At 60.4% G+C, this 24,791-nt stretch overlaps 2 protein-coding genes across 7 annotated transcripts in view; one reads left to right on the top strand and one right to left on the bottom strand.

Annotated features, from left to right (window-relative positions):
* Positions 1-3,722, bottom strand: AGXT (alanine--glyoxylate aminotransferase). The gene is made up of 11 exons (XM_072867338.1): positions 3,324-3,722; positions 3,009-3,201; positions 2,607-2,671; positions 2,425-2,525; positions 2,144-2,214; positions 1,756-1,840; positions 1,392-1,487; positions 1,057-1,126; positions 864-959; positions 535-663; positions 1-108 (listed from the first exon to the last, which is right to left on the bottom strand). Exons 1-11 carry the CDS (start codon positions 3,720-3,722, stop codon positions 1-3), a joined length of 1,413 nt encoding a protein of 470 aa, XP_072723439.1.
* A 1,760-nt stretch (positions 3,723-5,482) lies between these two features.
* Positions 5,483-24,791, top strand: part of KIF1A (kinesin family member 1A) — a 42,043-nt gene continuing 22,734 nt past the window's right edge. For all 6 annotated transcript variants that reach the window (XM_072868415.1, XM_072868413.1, XM_072868417.1 and 3 more), the window contains exons 1-16: positions 5,483-5,652; positions 11,389-11,540; positions 15,610-15,686; positions 15,791-15,970; positions 16,481-16,546; positions 16,739-16,917; positions 17,262-17,373; positions 17,751-17,828; positions 18,147-18,212; positions 18,488-18,505; positions 18,879-18,954; positions 19,069-19,147; positions 19,425-19,567; positions 21,474-21,607; positions 22,110-22,189; positions 22,541-22,616. In XM_072868415.1, the coding sequence (XP_072724516.1) occupies positions 11,435-11,540; positions 15,610-15,686; positions 15,791-15,970; positions 16,481-16,546; positions 16,739-16,917; positions 17,262-17,373; positions 17,751-17,828; positions 18,147-18,212; positions 18,488-18,505; positions 18,879-18,954; positions 19,069-19,147; positions 19,425-19,567; positions 21,474-21,607; positions 22,110-22,189; positions 22,541-22,616 (1,470 nt within the window). In that variant the 5' untranslated portion in view covers positions 5,483-5,652; positions 11,389-11,434. The remainder of the gene's footprint in view (positions 5,653-11,388; positions 11,541-15,609; positions 15,687-15,790; positions 15,971-16,480; positions 16,547-16,738; positions 16,918-17,261; positions 17,374-17,750; positions 17,829-18,146; positions 18,213-18,487; positions 18,506-18,878; positions 18,955-19,068; positions 19,148-19,424; positions 19,568-21,473; positions 21,608-22,109; positions 22,190-22,540; positions 22,617-24,791) is intronic.

Here is a 24,791-nt window from a genome sequence, read left to right as displayed (position 1 = left end):
TCACAGCCTGCTGCGGCGGCAGCACCCGAGGGCATCTCGCAGGGCACGAAGCACACAGTCCACATTGCCGCTGGTCGAGTTACAGCCCATGAGGCCAATTCGCAGGACCTAGGAGGAGAAGGGCGAGCATCTCCCTGCAGCGTTCACCTTTGCAGCCATGCCCCGGCACCATCTCCCTGTGACCAGAGCAGCTGCTGGCAGAGCACAGGCTCCCGCGCGGAGCAGGGGACATGCAAGGAATGGCCATGCGCGTGGCTGGGTGTGAGTGCATGTGCACAACTCCCTATATAACATGTTTTCTCTAAAGGCGTGTCAACCTGCTAATTACGTGCATGGTTATTCAATTATGCACAGCAATTGTGTGTGGTTAGGAGCCGCTACGTGTTGCTGCAGGCGATGGGATGCATCCAGCTATGTGTTTGCTGTTTGCAGCCAGACAGCACCAGTTAATCGTGGGGTGCACTACTGATGGATGTGGCTGCAGCTGGGTTCAGTGCCTAGCCATGGGCAGAGGGAGGGGAGGGCGCTGCCCACCTTGCCTACCGAGGGGCCCAGGCCCCCGGCAATCTCGATGGCATGATTGTCCATGAGAAAGGCTGTGATCTCCTTCCAGTCGTAGCCCTCAGGCACCCTTACAGTGGTAATGGTGGGAAGTCTCGCCTTCTGGGGAAGAGAGAAACTGGGTTAAATCTGCAGCTCCTGGCCATGGCCCTGTCCCCTGGTGAGCCCGGCAGCCTGCCAGGAGAGAGCATTGCTGAGGGGGGTTCTCCAGCATCAAAAGCTGCCCAGGCACGTCTCCAGCTGTGCAGGGCCATGTCCTCACACTGCCCCTGCCCCTGGTGGTGGGCTTGTCCCTCACCCACCTCCTCCTTCACGAAGAGCTCAAGTCCCAGGTCATGCAGCCCCTGGCAAAGCTGGGCGCAGTTGGCCCGGTGGCGTTCCCATGAGCTCTCCAGACCCTGTGGGCAGAGAGGAGGGAGAAGATCCTGGCACCCACTGCTCCCTCAAACCCCACCAGTACTGCCAGTGCCTCCTTGCCTGCCCAGCACCACTCACCAGCTCCACCAGCATGGCCAAGCCTTCCCGCAGGCTGAAGAAGCTGTTGATCGGTGCTGTGTGATGGTACCTGCAAAACCCAAGGGGCAGGTTTGGCCCAGCCTGCAGCAGAGCAGTACGCCAGCTCGAGGTGGCGGGGAACCAGGGCGCGGCATCCTCCCTCCTCTGCACCCAGCGCAGAGGGGATGCAAATACCCGAGGGCTGCTTTGCGACCAGTGGGCAGGGTGATGGGGAGACAGGGCCTGCGTCCTGCAGGGCAGGCAGCCCTCAAGCTGGAGTGAAGGCTGCAGGTGGAACAGCTGCAGCCATCTGTCCCAGTACAGCCTGCCCTCACCTTCGTGGCTCTCCGTCACAGCCCCAGTAGTTTGCCAGCCAGCCCATGTCCAGGTAGAAAGACGGGGGCTTTGTCTTCCTCCTCAGCATCTTCTCCCTGGTGAAGCAGAGTGCTAGGGAGGAGCTGGACCTTGACCCCCCCAGCTCTGGGGTGGGGTCAGTCCTGCGGGAGGGCCCCCCCAAAGTGAGTGCAGAGTTTGGCTCCATCGCCACCCAGGGACAGGCTGGGCTCTGACCCTGCAGAGCTGCTGCTGGGTGCACTTTCCAGAGCAGGGCTGGAGAGGATGGCTGGCAAAGCCGGGGGGGGTGACAGCCTTCCCCCAGCCCCATCGCTTTTCCCCATGGTGGGACAGGGCTGCCCTTACCTGGCTCGCTCGCTGAATGAGATGGGGGCGCTGCCAGGGGGGGCATTGAGGACTTTCTGAGACCCCGAGTATAGGACGTCGATCTCTGCCCGAGAGGGGAAGCAGCTCCTTAGAGACTGGGGGCTCCCAGCAGGGACATGCTGAGCCACCCCAACCCAGCTTCAAGTGGTAGGTGAAGCACAGGGTGGCACACGCTGCAGGTCCTGCTTGTGTTTGGCCTGCTTTGGGGGACACCCTGGCACTGATGGTCCCCCGAGGGGAACAGGCTCTCTGGCTGCAGCTGGACCAGTTTGTAGTGCTGCTAGCCCAAAATGCATGCGGTGGGGCTGATCCCACTGCCCTCCCTCCCTTGTCCCCTGGGTGCCTGTGATGGCACTGTGGCTCTTACCCTGCTGGTCCATGAAGATGGGGGCTCCCCCAAGTGATGCCACCGCATCCACGAGCAACAGGCAGCCATGCCTGTGGGAGGACAGAGCTCAGCCTGGTGTCCCTGCCACCTCCTCTTGCCACCCCTCTGCCTGCAGCCCTGGCATCCCAGTCCCCCCGAGGCTGCATGTCTCACTGGCACCAGCAACTTCCAGCACAACAGAGCCAGAGGAGAGCCCGGGAAATCCCTGATGGTGACCTTGGGGTGCTGCTTGCCCCCGTAGGTGCCCGCCATGCACTGACCGGTGGCACAACTCGCCCAGCCCCTCCAGTGGCTGCAGAACCCCTGTGGAGGACTCGCCGTGGGTAATGAAGAGCACTGAGGGCTTGTGCTGCACCAGGCCCTGCATGAAACAGAGGGGAAGGTGACCGCCCCTGGGGCCAAGCCGGCCCACCTGCCGCCCCACACCACAGCTGGCACTCACCTCCTCGATGTCCCATGGAGCAAAGTACTCGCCCGGGGGCTTCAGCAGCTCATGGACATTGGATCCTGGGAGGGATTTGGGCAGAGGGAGAGTGAGGTTTGGGCATGCCTCCCATTGGGCAGCCACTGCTCCGCAAGGGAATCGGTCATGCATGAACCAGGCGTGTGGCTGCCTGCCAGGGTCTGGCCTCCCACGGATTTGCCCAGTGGAAAAGCCATAAACCACCGTAAGTGGAGGGACATCACCCTAGAAAAAGCTGGAGCACTCTCTGGCTGCAGAAGCCATGTCACTGGCCACTGCTGCTGGGATGGGGACAGCAAGCCATGGGTCACGTTCTGGCATCCTGCCCACAAGCCCAGTTCCCTGAGCCCTGCCGGTGCCGTTTGGCTGTCCCCAGCGTACCCAACCTCCTGGCGATGTCGGCAGCGCGTTGTCCCCAGATGCCGCTGATGGCCACCAGTGCGGTGTCACCATGCTCCAGGAGGTTGAGGAGGGCAGCCTCCATGGCACAGTGGCCAGTGCCGCTGATGGCCAGGGTCAGCTGGTTCTGCGTCTGGAAGGCGTACTGGATGCCCGCCTTGATCTCATCCATCACCTGTGGTGGCAGGGGACCGACTGGCACTGCTGTTGCCTCCCTTGCCCCAGTTGAGCTGTCCCACACCCCCTCGTGGGGGGCAAGGGAGGGGAGGGAAGGAAGGCTGGGCTGGGGCAGCTCACCTGCAGCACCTCGGGGTGCATGTGGCCCAGGAGCTGCTGGCCGCCTGCAGCCAGGATGCGGGGGGGCACGTTGCTGGGCCCCGGTCCAAGCAGCAGCCTCTCTGGCACGGCCAGGGGCCGGAGCAGCCCCTGCGGCGGGGGGACACGGAGCAGGCTGGTGGTCATGGCACGTCTTGCCATCCCCAGGAGCCGAGCCCGGAGGATTGGAGCAGTGGAGGCTGCCTGTGCAGCACCCAACACCACAGCGTAGTGCATCCCAAACCAGCAGTGTCCAGTGTCCCTGTGGACCCTGACCCCGGGGCTTGGTGCTCCTCCTGCTGGCCCGGACTCTGCCCCTGGCCTCCTCCTTGTCCAGTTAATGTGCCACCAGCACCATTCCTGCTGTCTCAGCCACCTCATTTTAGGGGGGTCCCCTCTTGCTAGTGCTCGGAGGTTGCTCCCCAGGCACGCCAGCCTCTAGGACGGGCAAGCACCCACGCAAAACCTGTCCCCACAGCCCCCAGGACACTGTGGTTGATGGTTCCCAACACCATCCCAGCAGGTGGGAACCCTGCTCCTGGGCACACAGGTCCTGTGCCATGGGATGGTTGGACTGGGACTGGCCCAGAACAGGCGCCATGGTCACAACTCCTCCAGCAGCACAAAGCTTTGTTGGCCAGGTCTCCCCGACCAAGGACCTGCCTTGCAGAAGAATGCCCGGCTGAGTGACAGTGGCCTGGAGGAGTGGCCATCGGGATGGTTTGCACAAGGGCAGAGCCATGGGGTGGGACACGGCTGCAGTCCCTGCTGCAGCGAGCTGTGCTCTGTGGGGTCAGCCTGGCTTGTGGGCATCACAGCATGTCCTGATGATGCCACAGGCCACGTGTGCCTGTTCAGTATGCTGTGCCTGTCACCTGCCACGTGTACCCATGGTCCATTGTATCATGCCCATCCTCCAGCATGTTCTCTGTCATCCGTACTCTGAAATGTAAACCAGCTGCCTGCTGCTGGCTCCTGGCAGGTCCAGGAGTGGGTCCCTGGCCAGAGGAGCCACTCAGTGAGCAAAGCTTTGGGCTGGGGATGACAGTTATGGGGTGGAAAGTCCCCCCCGGCAAAGCTGGCACCGGTGGCTGGTGCTGAAGGAATTTGGGGCAGGTATGTGGGGCTGGCACGATGCTAGGTGAGAGCACTTCTGCCCGGGCAGCTGGATGATCGTCTCTGAGAGGAGCTGGGAGCTGGTGTGGCTGACACTGCATGGATGACAGAAACCACAGTTAGCCTGGGGACTGCTGCCCTGTCATCATCTACCAAAGTGAGGACCAGAAGTCCTGATGTCCTGAGACGTCCTGAGCCAGGCCCTCATCCTATGCCCCAGACATGTGCTCCTCCAGCTGAGGGGACTCCCTGCCACTGGGATTGCTGCTGGATGCTTGCAGCATCACCAAAATGCTCAGTCCCTAAAACACCGGCAGGAGAGACCCTGTGGAGACCCACCACCGCTGTGGCAGATAGGTGGATGAAGACCTCTCTGCTGCCTGTCCTCCGGGAAGACTTGGAGAAAGGCTGGGGCAGGGAGGGGACATGTGGCCTCCGTGGTTGGTGTGGAGGGGCGAGGGAGGATGTGCTGCTGGAAACAGCTGGTGGCGAAGGTGTAATCTTCTTTCCATGCTGGGTCTAAATTCCCCAGCGCAGATGGACAGGGAGCCGGCCGTGCCACCCCGGGGGCTGCGAGGCGGTGGGCTTATCAGGCCGGAGGGATGAAGAAGCTCTGCACCGGACGTGGATGCTGACAGCCGGGGCCGCTGGGGGCCAGGGCCGGGGCCGGGGCGGGAGGGGGGCCCGGGGGCCGGTGGGAAGCCCTGGAGGGGGCAGCGCTCCCCGGGGCAGCGTGCCGGCCGGGCCGGAGTACCCCGCCCGGGGGAGCCGGGGATGGGGGGGTTGCCGGGCGACGGTTGCCGGGCGATGGTTGCCAGGCGATGGTTGCCGGGTGACGCAGGGGGCCCCGCCCCTCCCCGCGCCCTTGCGGCGGTTCCGCAGCGCTGAGCGGGGGTGGGGGAGATGCGCTGACGTCACCGCTCCATCCCCGACTCGCGCCCTCCCCGTTCCCCCTTTCTCCCAGGCGGCAGCGGCCAACCAGCGCGCGGGGCGGGGCGGGCGGGGACCGCAGGGGCGGGGCTACCGGCACCGGCACCACACCGCACCGCACCGCATCGCACCGCACCGCACCGCATCGCGCGGCTCGGCCTCATGCTGGCGCCCCCCGCCCGCGGCTGAGCGCTGCGCCCCGCCGAACCGGGCACGGGCACGGGCACGGGCACGGGCACGGGCACGGGCACAGGCACGGGCACAGGTAGGGGCGGACTGCACCATGCGGGACGGAGCAGCCCCGCCGCGCCCGGGCGGAGCTGCGGCAGCGCGGGCGCGGTCCCCGAGCGCTGGCCGAGGGGGGGCCCCGGGCTACCCCGGTATGGCGGTGCCGCCCCTCTCGGCCCCGGCGGGGGCGAGGCGTGGCGGGGAGAACGGGACGCGCCCTCCCGGGGGCCCGGCGGGGCGGGGGGCTGCGGCCAGCGGCCATTTTGCGGGGTCCCCCGAAGCGCGGGGGAGGGAGGCCGGGCGGGGGCTGCCCGCGGGTCCCCAGCGCGGCAGCCGGCGGGTGCCGCCCCGGCTTCGAGAAGGATCCCGGCGGGGGCGGCCTTCCTGGGGACGGAACGACGCCTCTGCGGCCCCAGCACCAGCCAGGGGTGGGGAGGGGGAGGATGCCGTCCCCGCAGCCCGTGGGAGCAAGCACATGGTAAAAATTACCCCAGAGCCACTTCCGCTCTCCCCTCTGGAGCAGGTGGCTCTGGACATGAAGCTGAGCCATCTTGCCCCATCATCATTGCACTTCAGAGTCAATGATGGTGCTGGAGGGGGCAGTGGGCGCCCCGGCTGGGGCTCTTGCCCAGGGGGGTGGCTGGTGAAGGCACTGCAAAGCTGAGGCTCTTGCTTGCCCCACAAGGATGAGCTGCTGCTGCTGACCTTGGGCTTGGGGGCAGCTGGGCGAGGGCCGCCATGTCACTGCAGGGTAGCGCCAATGGCTTCTGGCTGGAGGAGGGAGCTAGTGCAGAGCCCTGCGCTTGGCCACCCTGGCTCCCAGGGAGCAGCCCTGCACCTGCCCCATTGTCTTCCTCCTCTGCCTCTTCCTCCTCCTCCTCCTTCCCCCCCATGGGGCAGCATCCCCTTCCCTGGACCCTGCAGACCCCCTGTGCGTGAGGATCTACTGCCTGCTCAGGTCCCTGCACCTGAGGTGCAGGGCTCGGGGACGACAAGGAACCAGCCGAGCATCTCCCCTGCCACCCCACAGCCATCCTTCCATGCCCCAGTGCCTGGAGCAGCCCTCAGCAGGTGGCCTTGGTGGCATGGTCAGCAGACCTCCCCCGGGGTACAGCCAGGGGTGTGGTGGGCTCTACCATCCCCACACGCTGCCGCTGACGTCCATTTTGTCAGGGAGGTGGCAGCTGGCACTGGTACAGATGCCGCCACCACCCCCCTGCCTCCCTGCATGTGGCCAGAGCTGCAGCCCCCAAACCCCAAGGGTGTCAGGACCTGGTGTTCTCCCTGACCTGCGGCTGCCCACCCCTCTCTGTGCCCACCCATGCTGGTAACCCACTGGCGCTCACTGCCTTTTCTGTGTGGCTTTTCCCCACTGTGGGTTTTAGCATGTGGAAGAGATGATGGAGGGAATGGGCGATGGAGCGCAAGGTGACTGACTCACTTTTGCAGCTGGGATGGGGAGCTGGCTGGCGGCGAGCAAACCCCCTCATCCACAGCCTTAGATTTGCTACCTGCAAATTTAATCTGCGTTTAAATTCTCAGGGAACTGAAAACACTGCCCTGAAGCTGTCCCCCCCATTGGGGTGGGCGGGAGGCGAGGAGGCACAGGGCAGGGTGCCCATGATGGCACTGGGGAAGCAGGGGGCTGGATTTCAGCTGGGGTTGGGGGGCACCTGCCCTGGGCTGCCCTCTGAGCTGCTTCCCCACCCGCGGGTGCCGCTCCGGGGAAAACTGCACTGTCATGGCTCTTTGCCCTGTGCGGGGTGGGAGGTGAGTGGGGAGCAGCTGCCGGGCCCAGCTGGCAGGTGCCGATGGTGCTGCGTCATCCGGGCCAGCTGCACCCAGGGTCCCCCACTGTCCTCGTTGTCCCCAGAGGGAGGGCCAGTGTCCCACGGTCCCAGATGGAGCTGGGGGGCCCCAACGAGGGGTGCAGGGGAAGGGCTCATTAAAACAAAGCCCGTTGGCAGCTGAGAGCATTGTGGCTCAGGAGGCGCAGCCAGATGGGGCATCCGCTCTCGCCACCGAGGTGATGTGGGGATGTGTGCAGACAAAAGGAGAAACTTGCCTTGGATTTCCCTTGGCGCAGGCAGCTCGTCATCTGCCAGAGCTGCCTGCGGCCCTGGCGAGGCAGCCCCTGCCCTGTGCTGGGTGCAGGGAATGGGGCATCCTGGCTGTGCCAACCAGCATTATCATCACTCGAACCCCGGTGTCTTGCAGCACCCAGGGGACAGACAGCACAGCATGTCCCCACAGCATCCTTAGGGGAAGAGTTCACTGCAGGTGGCACCTGGGGACAATGCTCCCCATCCACTGGTCACCTCTCAGTGGTTGCAGGAGGGCTGCCAATCAGTAGCCCTCAGACTTAAGAGAGCTCTTGTTAGCTAATCTCTGCCCAATTAATCCTAGCTGATCCAGTTAATCATCGCTCTCTAGGCCTTTCACTCATCACTGAGAGCTGGCGGGTGTGCTGGTAGGGATGGGCAGAGTGCAAGCAGGCTGTGCAGGATGGGGGTGAAGAGATGCCCTGCAGAGTTGGGGGACAGGTCCAGATGTGCCCCCTGGCACCATGGCCCTGGGTACTCTGCTGTCCCCCTTGTGCGTGGCGTGGCCCTAGGAGGAGGTGGGGAGGGAGCAAGGAGTGGGGCCGTGGTGCTGGCCTGCTCCCAGCGAAAGGCTGATAGCGGCTTATTGAATTTCTTTCGATAGCAGATTAAGCAGGCAGTGGCTGACTGTCCCCAGGCAGAGCGAGCTGGCTGGGCTTGAGCCACCCGCCTGCCCTGGGGGAGGCTGCCTGCCCCTGCCCTGCATGTCCCCAGCCTGCCTGCTGCAGTGTGTCCCCTCTCTCTGTGGGATGCTGAGCGTCTGTGGCCAGTGATGCTGGTGCTGGCCCGTGGCTGGTGGTGCTGCCATGTTATGCGGGCTGCAGGCTGAATTCCTCCCCATGGCTGAGCCGGGAAGATAAGAGTTGGGGGAAGGAGAGGAGGCTCGGGAAGGAGCTGAGCAGGGGGCTGCTGGCACTCCCCAAGGGGGCATGGCGCTGCCTGGGGTCCTTGCACCACTGTGGCAGAGATGGTACTATAGAGCTGCAGAGGAGCAGGAGGGAAGCGGTGTGTTGCCGGCCAAGGAAGCTGAAGGAAATGGATGGAGACAGAAAATGGAGCCGAGCTTGTGGCTCTGCAGCAGGGAATACCAGCAGGGAGAGGAGCTCGCGCTGCTGGGCTAGGCGAGCCAGATGGCTTGCTGGGAGTACGCCGGGATGTAGGCATTGGGATGGCAGGAAGAGAGAAAAGGTTCTGCTGGCGAGGAGGGGGCTTCTCATGGCCAGTGAGGGTGGGCTTAGGGGGGCCCTGGTGTGGGGCTGAGCGGCACTCCTGGCAGAGGAGGGCGAGCAGCCACCGATGGAGGGCATGCAGCAAGACGAGGTGCCCGGAAAAGTGGGGCAAAAGAGAAACCAGAGCTTCTTCGCGGAAAGTGATAGTGCTGGAGGGGGCTGTCATGGGAATGGCACAGGGGCGGGAGGGAACAAGGGCAGGGTCTGAAGCTGCCTGTGGCGGGCAGCGGTCGGTCCTGGGGCTGGTAGGGTTGTGGATAGGTGTACTGTTCTGGTGCCGGTGGCTCTTGCTGAGGGCTGTGCTGCAAGGCAGGAGCCCAGGGCTGTGACCCACCTCTTCGCAGCCCTGGGAGCTGGAGAGACTGCAAAGTAGGGGGAAGAAAGCTGTCCCAGCTGTGGAGGAGGAGAGGAAAGTGTTTGACATGGGCAGTTGTCAGGTGCAGTGCAGTTTAGCCCAGCAACGGATCCATCTTCCCTGAGTGCCAGCCCTGCCACACGGTGGAGCCCCTTGAGCCGATGGCCTCATGAGGATGCAGTCCTTCCACCCAGGAATATATTCCATCATTTCATGGGAAAACCAACTTTTTTGTTCCTCTTTGGCCAGGAGTTCTGCTTAATTTTTCCTTTCTCCCCCATCTGAGAAAGCAGTAGAGTGGGGAAGGCAGAGGCCTGTTGGTGTGTGGCAGCCTGCTCGCCGGTTCAAGGACTCAGTGGTGGTGTTAAATGCCCGCTTAAAATAATCTGCACTCAAGAAAGCCTGAGACCAAATTCTTGAACTCTGGAGCTGGTGGGATTTAAAGGTGCGATTGCTGGCTGAGCGCAGTGGGAGCATTGGAGCTGTCCCAGCGGGGCAGTGAGAGGAGGGTTTGGGAACTCTAACAGGAGATTTTTCTTCCTTTTGCTGTTGGGGATGCAGGCTCGCTTTTAAAACAGGTGAAATGTTTTTGAAAGACAGTGCTGAGCTTATAACACTTTGTGGCTGCAAATTTTTCCACTGCGCCATGAATATACCTACCTTTGGGCAGAGCATAGCATACGTTGGTTTTCCTCCCACCTCCTTTGGAAATGAAACCAGAGCTGTCAAACCTGTTAGTTTTAAAGCCATCCCCTTCTCTTGGGACACTTTCCATTCTGTGGATTTATTTTTTTCTTCTTTTTTTTTCTCCTTTTCCACAAATTCAGCTGTGTTTTTTCACTTCCACCGTGGGAAAACCCATCTTGTGTTGAGGACCCGTCCTTACTGCTCCACTTCCTTTGGGTCATGGTCCGCATAACCAGAGCTGTACCATTGCTCGCTCCTGATCTCCTTCATCCCAGAGCAAGCACCCCACTGGAAAGACCAGGCTCAAAAAGCATTTGCAAACACCCTTGCAGGATTCCCACAGGCAGGAATCCCACAGGCAGGGATGCTGGAGGAGCCGGTGCCTGCCCATGCTGCAGGGTGCTGAGCTCCTCTTCCACTGGCAGGCTCAGCATGGGGAGCCAGGGAGCAGGGGTGGGCAGGAGAGGGGATGGATGTTAGAAGGCAGGAATGGATTCTTACGGGGCTGATCCTGAAGGACCCAGTGGTCAAGGAAAGGACCCCAGCATCCTTTTCTGGTTAACACTAGTGAGGCTTAACTGGGGCTTGGGGAAGATGGGACTGGCTGCAGAGAGCCCGGACATCAATGCTGGGATGAGCAGCTGCTCTGGGAGATGTTAGAGAGTGGTTCATTTCGTCTTGTGAGGTTTATGATTAGTAATTTATTAGCAAAAGGAGTGGGAAAATTATTGTGAGCTGGGAGCTTCAGCTCAGTGCGATCGCTACCAGCTTGCTGGCTGGTGCTGCTCCTGCTGACGCTGTGCTTCTGCTTTTGCTGGGAGCTGAATGAGAGGCAAATACCAGCGGTTGTGTTCAACAACCGCCTCCTTTCTTGACAATGAATGCCATCGCTTTTCTCCCCCCCCTCCACCCGGTCCTGCTTGCCTGCTCTGCTGGGGCTGGAGTGGAAGAAGGAGGCTTGGGTGATGGGCAGGGAGTTGTGGGCTTGCTTGCAAGAGATGGGCTACCTGCTCAGTGCCGTTGGCACCCTGGGATGGAAAAACTGCTCCTCAGGGGTCACACTGATGCTGACAGTGCCTACGTAGCCCCGTCCCCTGCTGTGGGCATGCACCAAGTGATGCCACAGGGTGATGGACACTCTGGGTGCTGCCATGGGGTAAGGGCAGGAATGTCCCCTGGGACCGAGCAGGGGGTCCTGACCCGAGATACAAAGGGGAGGTGGGAGAGGCAAAACGCAGGCAGATTGAGGGATGAAACAAAATGTCACCTTTCAGGCAGAGGCAAACTAGCATTCCTGGGAGGTTTCGTTGCACAGGCTTTCTGTTCATTTTTCCATCATGGCTGTGAGATGGGGATTGGGATGCGAGCTTTCCTAACCCCCTTTTCTTTCATCCTTGCAGGACAGCCACTGCTCCCTGCTAGCAGGACCTACCTCCGGCTGGCACAATGGCGGGAGCATCTGTGAAGGTGGCGGTGCGTGTCCGGCCCTTCAACTCCCGGGAGATGAGCCGGGAATCTAAATGCATTATCCAGATGTCGGGAAGCACCACCAGTGAGTGCCAATGCTGGGGGGAGAGGGACTCGGGAAGCCTTTGGGTGCTGCATGGGAAGAAGTGCATATGGTCCAGCTGCAGCAGTGGACACTGGACTGCTGGGATCTTTGCTGCGGATGCCTGTAGCACCTGGCGTCGTCTGGAGGAGGGAATTAAGGGGTGATGTCACCTTTCCCACAGGGAAATGCAGTCCTGCTGTTGAAATGGCAGTGGTGGGATCTATGTTGCACCGAGCCTTTTGATTTCAGTGGTACTGAACGGGGCAGCATCCCCTGGCAGGCGAAGGGGGGGAAGAATCAGAAAAGCCTGAAAACGCCAGTGGCGGATGTGGGGCCGAGGGTGCCCAGCCCGCGATTGCCTGCCAAAGCATGGAAACCATGCACCGGCCAGCAAGTGGCTCCTGATGGGATTGCCTGTCCGGCTACCGTGCACTGCGGCATGCTGGGACCCATACCTGCTTCTGCGGGGCTTGGAGCCGCAACACCAGCAGGATGGAGGGGTGGGAGCGGGATTTGCCAAGGGAATGGTGTGCTTGGGGAAGGGGGATGTAGCATGGGGGCTTGGGGCCAACTGTCCCATCCGGAGCCTGTCTGGCATTTGCCCCTCTTTAAATAACAGCTGCTGGAAGTACGGGGTGCGAAAGGTGTCTGAATCTCTCCTCTTTGGCTCTGGAACCCTCCAGATGGGACAGCATCTAAAATAACTCCCTCCCTCCCTGCCTGCCTGGCCGGGGCTTCCTGCGTCACTGGTGATGGTGGGTGAAACACCAGTACCAGCCACCCTCCTGGCGTGTGCTGCTGGGTGGCCATGACAACCCCGGCAGGAGGGAGAGGAGGGCACCCAAGGGTGCAGGGCGGCTCTGTGACCCCGCTGGGTCCCCCGCTTACCCTAGACCTGGGGAGCAGGAATGCGGGGATCCATGGGGCAGTGTCTGCTGGTCTCTGGTGTCCCAGGGGTGCTCTCCCTGCCCGGTTGCGCAGGGATGCTCTGTCTGCCTGGGGTGCAGAGCTGCTCCCCTCACAGCAAGGAAGCCTTTCTGACCCAGCAGGAGCTGCATGTGTGCCCGGACCTGGGTGCAGGCAGGGGAGATGTCCCTTCTGGCCCTGAGGGGTAGGGGGGGACCTGCCACGCCCCAGGCCCGGTCAAAAGCATTGGGCATCCCACACCTCTGCCACAGCTGTGTTTGCTCAGAGTGATCTGCCCATGCCCATTCTGCTGCCACCAGCTCTGCTATCTGCAACCCCCCCAGGCCATGCTGCACGCCCCTTGTCCCCCTGCCCGCAACGGGGGGGGGGGGGGCTGGCAGGGCTGTGGGCAGGGGCAGTGCCCTGGCCAGCCCTTTGCTGACAGCGAGGTTTTTCTCCATGAATGGACAAATTGTCGGCTAATCCCCTTGGCCGGGTGGCAGGCACCGAGGCAGGGGGAGCTCTGGTTCCTGCTTCTCCTGCCGGCTGGGGGAAGGCAGGAGGATGCCGGTAGTGCCGGCTGCCTTCCCCGCAGCACGGAACTATCTCAGCCCCTCGGCTCCTCGCAGAGAAGCCAAAAATAAATGTGTTTGGAGGGGTAAGAGCAAGTTTCCCCCTTTCTGGGATTATTTGCAGACGTCCCTGCACGTACTGGCGTGGGGGAGGTTGTTCTTCTGCCTAATTCATTAAGCCCCGTGAGGGGCATCAGGGGCGGGGCGGGAAGGGGTCAGCCCTTCTCTGCCATCCTTTTCCCCCCAAACTTACAGCTGCCACCCCCTTGGCTCTCTGCCGTGGCTGCCTGCTTGCCCACCAACACTGCCGCTTTGTTCCCGTGGTGTCCCTGCCTCCACACAACTGCCGGGACTGGCCCAGGCACCAACACCCCCAGCCCCTCTCCTGGCAGCTCCCGCCAGGATGTTGAGGAAGGGATCTTGGCTTTCATCCCACAAGACCATTAATATTCTCCAGCTGGAGCCATGCCTCCGCGGGCTTTAAGATGTGGCGATTATGTTCTCTCCTGTGGGTCTTGGGTTTTATCCTACTCGGTGCTTGCCCACTTGCTACACTCTGCCATGCCGCTGGTTCTTCAGGGTGAAGACGAGGGTCATCTCCAGATGTTTTCCTCCTCCCCCTTTTGCCTGTATGTCTGTCTTCTGCCCCCCCGTCCCTTTTTAATCTCCTTTGGTCAGAGCACGAATCTTTTTGCAGCAGCTTTGCAAAAGCCCTGGGATATCTGGTCACAGGAGAGGAAAAAATCCACCAGCAGCATCCAGTCGTGCAAGGGCAAATGAACGGGAATGAAAGGGGCATGGGGAAAGCGCTTCAGCTCAGGGATGGGAGACCCACTGCTCTCAGTGTGCTCCCTTCTCTCCTGTGTCCTGGTCTCCAGCCTGCCAGGCCAGCTGGGTAGCTGCAACTGGGATGCCCAGAGCTGCTCGGTGCCGTCCCCGGCGGCTCCTCCTCCTCGTGCCCAGCGTGGGCTGGCACTGGGATGTAGAACAGCTGCCTTGTGTGGCTCCATCCTGCCCGCTCTTGCTTTTGCCCCCAATGGACTAATTTTTTTGGGGGTAATGCTCCTGTTCGCTCTGGCAAGGATCACCTCCGCAGGGCAGAGACAGACCTGAGCCGAGAGCTGGGGGTTCAGGTGGCATGGCGGAGCTGCCAGGTGAAGCCCAGGAGCCATCAGAGATGTTCCACCTGACTTTTTGCATGGCCTCCGCACCAGCTTCTCTTTGCAATGTCCACTCACACACCCTCAACACACCAACCAGGCACCGGCAGGGATGGGCAGCCCCCGTGGCTGCCCGCACTGCCCAGAAAGGCCTAGTGCCATTTCAGTCTGGATCTCAGCAGGGACCTGCGTTCCACCCACAGCGAGGGGCATCTGAACAGCACCGAGCTGCAGTTTCGTGATCAGGGCTGGATCCTGACCCTGCTTCCCAGCCTCCACCGCCTTGCTGCCTTTGCGGGCAGGGATGGATGGGTCTCAGGCCAGAAGCAGTGAATGCCTCCAGGGGGAGAATCTGTCATGGCAATGGAGGAGGAATTTGGAGCAGAGAGCATCCATATCTGTAACACCACGCACTGGGGCATCTGACCTCACGGGGAGCAGGCTGAGCCATGCCTGGGGCTGCTTGGGAAGGTCCCAGCTTGAATCCTGAACGGGCGTGAGCCCTGGCCAAGTGCCAGCCCCAGGGCAGGGCAGGTTGGCACTGTGATGGAGGGATGGAGGGAGCTCCGTTGGCCTTGGTGCTGTATGGCCTCCTTGTCCCTGGTGGTGGCAGGGAGCAGCTGGGGACTATGGGCACGGGAGCTGCACTGTGCCAGCCTGCAAGGTCGTTTCAATGTCGCCTAACATGGCTGATGGCTGGATCTCGTGATTACCCTGCCAGTTTGGGTTTCTTCTGACGCATCTGTTTTTTCAGAAAAAAACTGATCGTAAATGCTCTACAGGGGGAAAAAAAAGCAGCGAGTGAGGAAGAGAAGCGATGCAGTCTCCAATTTCCATGGCAACATCCTTTTCACCAGGGGATGGGAAAAAGCCGGCTCTTGTTTCCGCTGGCAGTGTAACATGAGGCATTAATCACCCTGCTGGGGCTGGGTACCCAAAAGAAAGCGCAGGGGAGGAGAGGCAGGAGCCAGAGGGGTCCTGGGGGATCCCCGATGGGGCTGCAGCTGCTCCCACCCCACAGCGCCAACACGTGTGGCTTTGGGCATGGCCCCCCCAGCTGTGGGGTGAAGGAAGGCTGTGATCCTCCCGTGCTGGTGCCAGTGCTGGGCTCCCATGCGCAGGTCCCGAAGCAGGAAGGAGCCCGAGGGAAGGGGCCGTGTCCCCGCACCATGCCCAGCAGGTTGTTTGGGTAAGGCTCTGCCCTGCTCCCTGGGCTGGTGCAGGCTCTGCCAGCTGTGGCACCCACCAGCTGGGACTGTTGGGTTCTGGGGACTCTGGACCCATCTGTGGAGCTGGAGGTCCCAGTCCTGCTTTCCAGGACTGATTTGGACTGAACCCCATCACCCTTCTCCCCTCATGAGTGGGATGTGTGTGGCAGGGATACCACAGGTGGCTGTGTGGCCTCATGTTCCCATCTTTTTGTTTTCCTAGCTATCCTGAACCCAAAGCAGCCCAAAGAGACGCCAAAAAGCTTCAGCTTTGACTATTCCTACTGGTCCCACACCACGGTAAGTGGCGGGAGGCCTGAGCCCACCTGGAGCACTGGGCTGGGCTGGGGAGAGGCAGGAGGACTTCCTTGCCAAATTTCTCCTTGTTCCCCTCCTCTCTGCAGCCTGCAGACATCAACTATGCCTCTCAGAAGCAAGTGTACCGGGACATTGGTGAGGAGATGTTGCAACACGCCTTCGAAGGCTATAATGTCTGCATCTTTGCCTACGGGCAGACGGGTGCTGGAAAATCCTACACCATGATGGGGAAGCAAGAGAAGGACCAGCAAGGCATCATCCCGCAGGTACTGCCTAGTGAAAAGTTGCATGTTCCCCTGGTCCCAGCGGGATGCCCAAAGGAAAAGCGGAGCAGGGAGGGAAGAGAGGATCAGGGTGGGAGTGGGGCCAGGCTTTGCCAAGGTCTACTGCAGCCCTGCTGCAGCAGTGAGCCAGCACAGCTCTGCCAGAGGGCAGAGGACAAGGAGGGTCACACCGGAGTCCTCCGAGACCAGAAGAATTACGGTCTGGCCACACAAGGCTGGTATTTGTGAGCAGTAGTCCAAGCGCCAGGCCCCTGCTGGCTGTGCTTGCCAAGAGCTGCTGCGTGCTGGCACAGCAGAGCACGGAGGGGGCTCTGGGGATGCTGAGCCCCCCATGTCAGCAGGGGACGGTTCTGCCAGCTTCTCAGGAGCCGTCCCAGCACTCAGGGGCTCTGTTTTTTGGGGTGAGAAGGTAGAAACCCCTCTGGCCTGGGCACCGCGGGCAGGAGCATCCTTCTGGTGGGGGGCTGAGCAGCCTGGCTCTTCTCTCCACAGCTGTGCGAGGACCTCTTCTCCCGCATCAACGACACGACGAACGACAACATGTCCTACTCTGTGGAGGTAAGCAACCCATTGACTGCCTAGTCCAGCTCCAGCCTCCCACCCGGCTCTGCAAGCCATGCCAGTGTGCAGACCCCTCTTTGGGGGATCCTGTCCCTGGGTGTGGGGTGGGTGGGCAAGGCCTGATTCTGCTTAAGCACTGAGTGTCCACGTCCTGCCGGCCGCTAGCCCTGCCTGTGCCCTCTGCTCTAGGTGAGCTACATGGAGATATACTGTGAGCGTGTGAGGGACCTCCTGAACCCCAAGAACAAGGGGAACCTGCGAGTGAGGGAACATCCCCTTATGGGCCCATATGTTGAGGACCTTTCCAAACTGGCCGTGACCTCCTACAATGACATCCAGGACCTCATGGACTCTGGGAACAAGGCCCGGTGAGTTGGGGGAGCAGGACATGGCCAGGATTTGGAGAGCAGAAGGTCCTGCTTAACTTCCTTGCTTTGCTGTTCTGGCTGCTCTGGAGGTGGCAGTCCCCTCCTGTCTGAGTGTTGGGTACCCTCCACTTATTTTCACCTTACCTCCTTCCTGCTCTCAAAATGCCCTGGAGCCAGCGAGAGAAAGCCTGGACTTTTGCATGTCTCCTCCCAGAGTCCTCTCCTGTCCTCCAGGCTTGCCTTCCTACCATGTACCCTGCCCTGAAATGAGCCCTGGCCCCAGCACCATCCGCTCCAGTGTCTTCTGCAGAGTGTCATACCTCCTTGTCCTCCTCTCCCTGCAGCACAGTGGCTGCCACCAACATGAATGAGACCAGCAGCCGCTCCCACGCCGTGTTCAACATCATCTTCACGCAGAAGCGGCATGATGCCGAGACGGACATCACCACTGAGAAGGTGAGAGCAGAGCCTGGGCGACTCGCGGGAACGCGCATGGACCCGGGAAGGGCTTCATGTGCTATTGACAGCACTTGGGACGAGATGGTGCGGCCTGATGGGGGGTTGAAACAGGGTGGAGATAAGTCCCAGGCACATGCTGGGCTCACAGTCCCTCGAAGGACTGGCCCCTGGACAGGATATTTGGCAGCTGGTGCCTGCCTGCAAGGATGTTAGCCCTGCTCCTGGCGAAATCTCGGCAAGGATGACCCCACAGAGCCCACCTCTGCCTTCAAAGCAGTGTCACCTTGCAAGAGGTCTTTGCTTCCTCTTCGGCTCCGTGCCAGCGCCTGGTTTGCTGTGCCTGCCGGAGCTGACAGCCTCATCTCTGCCTGCAGGTCAGCAAAATCAGCTTGGTGGACCTGGCGGGGAGCGAGCGAGCCGACTCCACTGGCGCGAAGGGCACAAGACTAAAGGTGAGAGCTGGTGTGAGGTTCCCTTCTGCTGGTGGGGACGCCACATCCTGCCCCCTCATCCCCAGCTGTGACATCTTTCCTTGCCTGGTTCCTTGCCCACTACACTGCCAAAATCCTTGACGGGGTTTTGTTTGAAAGCTGCCTGGTGCCAGTTCCACCAGGGCCCATGAGTCCCAGCTGGGAGGTGCTGGTTACTCAGTAAGACCAGCTGCTCTTTTCCCACCCTGTACTGGGACTTCCCCATCCTCCTGGTGCACCGGGCTTTAGTGCCACTCTGAAATGGGGCCTGAGCATCTGGGCTTTTCCTCTCTCCACCAGGAAGGAGCAAACATCAACAAGTCCTTGACCACGCTGGGGAAAGTAATCTCTGCCCTGGCTGAAATGGTAGGTAGCCAGAGTGCATACGGGCAGCGGCACTGTGGGGGAATGGGCTCAGCTCAGCAGGGATGGGCTCAGCTCTGAGGGATGGAGCATCCTGGCTCCAAGGGACGGGCAGATACATCCCAAGCTGTCCCCGGGGCTGGGATGAGCTGGGCTGGTGAGGCTGCCATCTCCATGGGGACCTGCGCCTGACACTCTCTGCTTGGGGGACGGGGAGCTGTGGTGGGCGCTGAGGAGGGGAGTAGCTCACTTAAACAGTCTCTCCACTTTCTTTGCAGGATTCGGGGCCGAACAAGGTAGGTGCCCTGGCCAGGCTGGGGAAGGGGAGGTTGTTTTTTAGCACACGTGGGTGGGGGTGGGTCACAGGGTGCTTTGGGGGTGAGGCTCTGCCCAGACCAAAGCCACACTTCTCCTGGGGGCTGGCAGAGCCCTCAGCATCCTCATCACCCTCCTCGCCCTATGGCTTTCGGTACCTGACATTAAAACACCCGGCCCAGCCCAGGCAGGGCATTTCACGGGCAGGACCTGTGGAGCTGAGCAGAGCTGCCTGAGGTCACGGTGGCCAGGCAGAGCCATCCTCCTCAGAGTCCCCATGGCTGAGGACTAGCTGTCACTTTCCCTTTGAAGCGAGCAGGCAGCCTGATAGCCCTTCCCTCCACTCTCCCCCAGAACAAAAAGAAGAAGAAGACGGATTTCATCCCCTACCGAGACTCCGTGCTGACCTGGCTGCTGCGGGAGAACCTGGGTGAGGACATGGGTGGGATGTACGGGCTCAGCAATGGGCACAGCCACCGAGCAGAGGGTGATGGCTAGCATGGGGACCAGCGTCTCCCTGATGCAAGTGAATCTCTCCGGGCAGGGGGCAACTCCAGGACGGCCATGGTCGCTGCTCTCAGTCCTGCCGACATCAACTATGACGAGACCCTCAGCACCCTCAGGTAGGAAGAAGTACCCTCATCCCTCTGCAGCGGGCAAGGGCAGGGGCGGTCTCTGAAACCCAGGCACTGCCACACGCTCTCCTCACCTCTGAGGCAACCCTGGCTGGGAGGGTGCTGTGAGGGGACCCCGCAACCTCAGACAAAAGGCCAAAGGATTGTCCTGGCGCTGGGATCCTCCAAAGGATTGCTTGCTGGAGGGGCTCAGTGGCACTCCCGCTTGCCCAGCAGCTAGGGGTTTGTCCCCCGCACCACTGCTCAGGGCTCTGCCCTTCCCTAGGTACGCTGACCGTGCCAAGCAGATCCGCTGCAATGCTGTCATCAATGAGGACCCCAACAACAAGCTCATCCGGGAGCTGAAGGACGAGGTGGCACGCCTGCGTGACCTTCTCTACGCCCAGGGCCTTGGGGACATCATTGACAGTAGGTACCGCATGGTGCTCTCTGGCAGCAGCTCCAGGCAGAGGTGGGCTGGAGTCCCCCCTGCCTGCAGGGCTGGCATCCCCACAGCTGCCCTGCATCCTGCTCTGCCAGCCACATGGCAGCATCACGCTGCCAAAGCGTGGTTGGGACACCTCCGGCAAGCCCCTGCACATGTATTCACAACCCCCAGCCCACTCCCGTAAGCAGGAGGAGCTGCTTTACACCCAGCAGACCTCCCCTTCTCCCCCTCCACCTCCCGTCTTCAGCATCCTGCGCCCGGCAGAGGTGCCAGGAAGATGTTCCTGGGGCTGCACCCGCTCGTGGCCTCTCCTCCGTGTGCTGTTGGAAATCCTACTGAGATGAACCCACACTTGTTCTGTTCTCTCTGTCTTACCCCTGCTCCCTGCCCTCTTTCTCTCTCTTAGCCCATCCTGCTGCGGGAGGATCCAAATGTGTGTATTCCCCATCACTGGTACTCTCTGTTGCTTCACGGCTTTTGGGAGGTGTAGGCTGCGCCCAGGGGCACCTGTGCAGCATGGGGAAGGGCTCCCATAGCTGGCCCGAGCTGATGGAGAGGCACTTGCCCACAGGCTGGCAGTCCCCAGGGAGCTGTCAAAGGGGACAGTGGCAGAGTCGTGGTTAGCACCTGGGCTTGGGATAGCACTTGGAGAAACCAGTGTCCTCCCCCTCTGCTGTGCTGAGGGCCTGATCCCCACGGGGATTCCTTCCTCCATGCTGTCACGATGTTTCCTGTCGCTCCTGCTGCTGCTGCTGCTTCTGCTAGTGCTGGGGTTTGGTGGGACTGGAGCCCGGCACAGTGCTTGGGTGGGCTGGCATGGTGCTCTCCTGATGGAGGGGTATGTGGTGACAGCCAGGAGGTTTTTGGCTGTGGATAAGCACTATTGCCTCATTCCCTCTGGGCCAGGCAGTGCAAACAGGCTGTGGCGAGTCCGCTGAGGAGACGGGGACCTGGCCCGTCCCCTCCAGGCTTGGCTACCCCAGACGCAGGCTGATGGAGATGAGTGACTAATGCTGCACCCACTAACCTGTGCCCTGCCTGCCTCTGGCACAGTGCACTGAGCCCCTGCAACTTCTCGGGGCTGGAGGAGCATCTCTGATACCTGGGTCCCTTTGCCATGGGGTGTGGTGGTAGCTGATGCTCAGGGTGCTGGCAGGCAAACGCCGCTGCCTGCAATTGGCGTGTTGCCACCCTGTCCTCACTTTGCCTCTCTCTCTGGCTGCCTGGCCAAGGTGCTGCTCCAGTGGGCCAGGGGCTTGGGCTCTGCCAGCCAGGGGATCCCATGGCTCCTCCTGCTCTGTCCCCCCCAACCCCTTTGTAGGGTGGAGGGCCACCACCTCTCCTCCCCTTCCCTTCTCATTCTCTGCCCCCAGATCCAGCTAATCTGGGGCAGCTGGGCAGGGAAAACTAGCTGGACTGTGTCTGTGGGGGAGGCTGACAGGGGCAGCGGCACGGTCTTGGAGAGGACAGTTGATCCCAGACTTGATGGCTGCAGGATCTGACGTTGCAAAAAAGCATCCCTGGGAGCCCAGGAAGGCTCCAGGGCTACTCCCACAGCTGCTTCCCAAAACAGCCCCGTGCTCCTAGGGGCCTGCCTGGGCTGGGGGAGAGATGCGTGTGCCCTTGCCCTGCTGCTGCCTGCGCCACTGTGCTGTCGCCAGTTCCTTTTCCTTGTAATTCCTGGCTTTCTTCTCGATGCACCCAGCCACTCTTTTTTTTTTCCAACAGCTTTTCTTGTCTCTATCTTTCTCTTTCTCTCTCTCTTCCTGTCTGTGTGTCTTTCCCTGGCCCATCCCTCCTTCCCTGCCATAGATGTGTCCGACTTTGAGAACAATAATGATGCTAGACGGGCAGAGCTGAGTCACCGCCATGACAATCTCTCCACAGTGACCAACGCCATCGCTGGGATCAGCCCCTCTTCCTCACTGTCGGCCTTGTCCAGCCGCGCTGCCTCCGTCACCAGCCTCCACGAGCGCATCATGTTTGCTCCAGGCAGTGAAGAGGCAATCGAAAGGCTCAAGGTAAGAGGCCAGTGCGTGGCAGGATGGAGGGCTCAGGTCAACGCTCTTGCACTGAGGCTTGTGAAGGGGGTTTGGTATTTTCTGGAGACCCATTATGGGTGATGCTCATGGGAGGTGATGCTTGGGTGCACTCTTGCAGAGCAGATGGACCCAGAGCTGCCCAGTGCTCTGGACTGCCGGACGGGAGAGGGTTTGGCGTGGTAGGGTCCACCTGGTGCTGCCATCCTCCCCACGGGGTGACTGCTGCCTTTGCCCTGCGGGATGGGCACTCCTGGCTCAGCATGGAGGAGGAGCGGGCTGGCAGCAAGGGGATGGAGAGGCTGGTCTTCGTGCCTCGCTCTTTGAAGACGGGAATGATGGAAAGACATGGGTGAAATGCTGCTGTGGCTCGTTTAAACCATCCTGAAACTGGGACCAGTGTCCCGCTGCGGCATGCTGGGCAGAGCCTAGCAGAGTGGGCAGGTCTGCTGCCCGTAGTATGTGCTAACCCCCTGCTCGCCAGGAAACGGAGAAGATAATTGCGGAGCTGAACGAGACGTGGGAGGAGAAGCTGCGGAGGACAGAAGCAATCCGGATGGAGAGGTGGGTGGGTTGGGGTGGGATGGGACGGGATGGGGTGGGGTGGGGTTCCCTAGGCATCTCCCCTCCTCTGCACTTTGTCTACAGCAGTTCAGTTCCTGGGGGCAGCCAGGCAATTTGACTGTCCAGCCATACCTTGGCTGTCCCCCAGGCACCTCAGTGCCCACCACGTTAGCCTGCATGGATGTGGTCTGCTCTGAGAAACCCTCCTGAGGCATGGACAGAGCTGAAGCAAGTCCTACGGCTGTGATTCGTGGGGCAAACCTGTGGGCTCAGGTCCCATCCTGGGCTTGTCTAGTGCCGGCTCCAGGGGCTCATAGGGCTTTGACAGACTTCTTTCCCTTGCTCCTTCAGGGAAGCGTTGCTGGCCGAAATGGGGGTAGCCATGAGGGAGGACGGAGGCACCTTGGGTGTTTTCTCTCCTAAAAAGGTAGGATCATCTTATTCTCTTCTTCCTGGCAAATGAGGGTTGGTTTGTACCCCCGCAGCTCCCTTCCGACCTGCCCTGTAGCTGCTGGCCAGCCCCAAATATTTCACTAGCCTTTTCTTAGCTCTGAAGCCTATGGGGGAAATCCCAGTGTTGACCCTGCTGGGTATCAATGTCAGTAGAAACACATGGCTAAACATCCAGCCCCCATTGCCTGGATGCTGTCCCCATTCAGGTGGGGCTTCGTTGACGATCACTGTGTTGGACTTCAGTGCCAGCTTATAAAAATCTATACTTTGGGGTATTTGAAATTGCTGCCCCTGAAACCAGCAAGGCCTCACTGAGAAATATGGGTGTGGAAGCATTCCATACTCTTTATTGCTTGTAGCATCCTGGAAAGTATTTTCTAAGAAAATACTGGCTGTGCCCCAAAGAGTTTGTTTGCCAGTGAACCCTGCCAAGCACCAGTTACAGCACATTGTTGCTCCTTGCTTGTCTGTATAGCCATCGCAGTAGTGATGTCCAGGTTACAGCCCCAACCCCGTGAAGCCCACAGAGCAGCACAGGCTGCCAAGGTCCAGACACATGTGGGTAGGATCAGGGCGCACTTGCTCGGCTCTCCCGCCATGCCAAGGGATGCTGTGAGAGCTGCCCTGGCAGCTGATGCTGGTTGCCTTGGCCAAACATCTTAGTAGATGTGTGGTGTCCCCAGCTGAGGTGGTGACGTTTGGTGATGGAGGCTTCAGGACATTCCCCTTGCATGCCTTGGCATGGCTCTTAGGACAACTTTCTACACCATCGTCTTTGTTTCTCATTCTTGTCTCAGCTGCTGCCTGTTATGACCCCAGACCTTTGTGTAGAAAGCGTGGGGGTTTATTCCCTGAAGCAGGTTAGTCTTGGAGGTGGGGCATTGCTGTGGTGGTCTTAGTGCCTCCTTGCTCTTCAGCTATCTGGCGGCTAGAAACGCCTCTGACTTCTCCAGTGGCTGGCGAGGAAACTTAGCGTCAATAGCATGCAAAACCCCATTTCGTTAAGGGCAAAGCAGGGCAGGACTTTGTTGTGCTGTATGCCATCACTGGGGTGGTTATGTCTCCAAGGAGCTCAGTGGAAGGTAGAGCATCTGCCTTCTACTAGCCAGCCTTGCAAATCTGGAGGAAAACTGCAAGCTGAAGGAGTCTCAGACCCTGGGGCTACATGTCTGCCTAGAGGGGCCTGAGGTTAAATGTTATGGCCAACTTATTCCTGCCAGCCATCATGGAGAAGAGCCTGTGTTTCCCTTGACCTCCAGCTCTCCTGCACTATTTGGAGTGAGCCTCTTCTATTAGCCAGGACTCATAGCACTGTCGTGATGGGGAAACCTCTGCATGACAGGTGTCAGTGGACTAATAAGATGTTTCTTACGGTCTCTATTCTTATTTCTGGGAAACTCAGAACTTCACCTACTGATACTTCTGGGACTTTGCCTGTTGCCTGAAGGTGCAATCACAACAGCTTGCAATGGGGTGAGATAAGCTAGCTGCAGCCGGAGAGGTCTGTGGCTGGGGGAGAAACTTCCTTCTAGTCAAGAACAAAGTGGTTTGTGAGCCAGGGAAAGAAAGGGATAGGATGGAACTGTTAGGAAGGAGACCAGGGAGTGAAATTCAGCCTGGAGATACAGCTTCAGGTCTCCACTACTTTTGGTCGAACCTCTGGTCTGGGTCCTGCTCTCTTAGGTGCTTCATCTTTACTTGTACTGTCAGTGGAAGAAAACGAGCACTTTTAGTTCCTCTCATCCTAAACCAGCTGCTGGATGGGATGTGTCTCTGCCTCAGCAGAGCTGGGGGCTATGGTGAGGCAAGGGCCCATGGACATGCAGCGTAGGCGAGCAGGGTCCTGCCCCAGGAGACACTAGGCCATATCAGAGACTCCCCGTCGGAAGTGCTTGGCTCTGTGTTGGGCCTGTTTGCAACACAAATTTTCAAAGGCAGCTGGGGGAGGAGGAAAGCACCGAGGCATGTGGGGGCAGGTCATGCTCATCCCGGCTGCTCGGTTCTCTGCAGTCCCTTTGAAAAGTACCTGCCTGGGCATGTTGTCCTGGAGCTACAGAGGGCAGGAGAGCCCATGCAGGGGGAAGCCTGAAGTGCTGCTGAGTTCCCACCTCCCTCCGGAGCATCCCTCAGCGCCTGGGTAGATGGGGTG

This window comes from Ciconia boyciana, chromosome 7 (assembly GCF_034638445.1).
Source record: "Ciconia boyciana chromosome 7, ASM3463844v1, whole genome shotgun sequence".
Lineage (NCBI taxonomy): Eukaryota > Metazoa > Chordata > Aves > Ciconiiformes > Ciconiidae > Ciconia > Ciconia boyciana.
The sequence above is the reverse complement of the archived record's forward strand: the minus strand, read 5'-3'. Positions and strand labels throughout refer to the sequence as shown.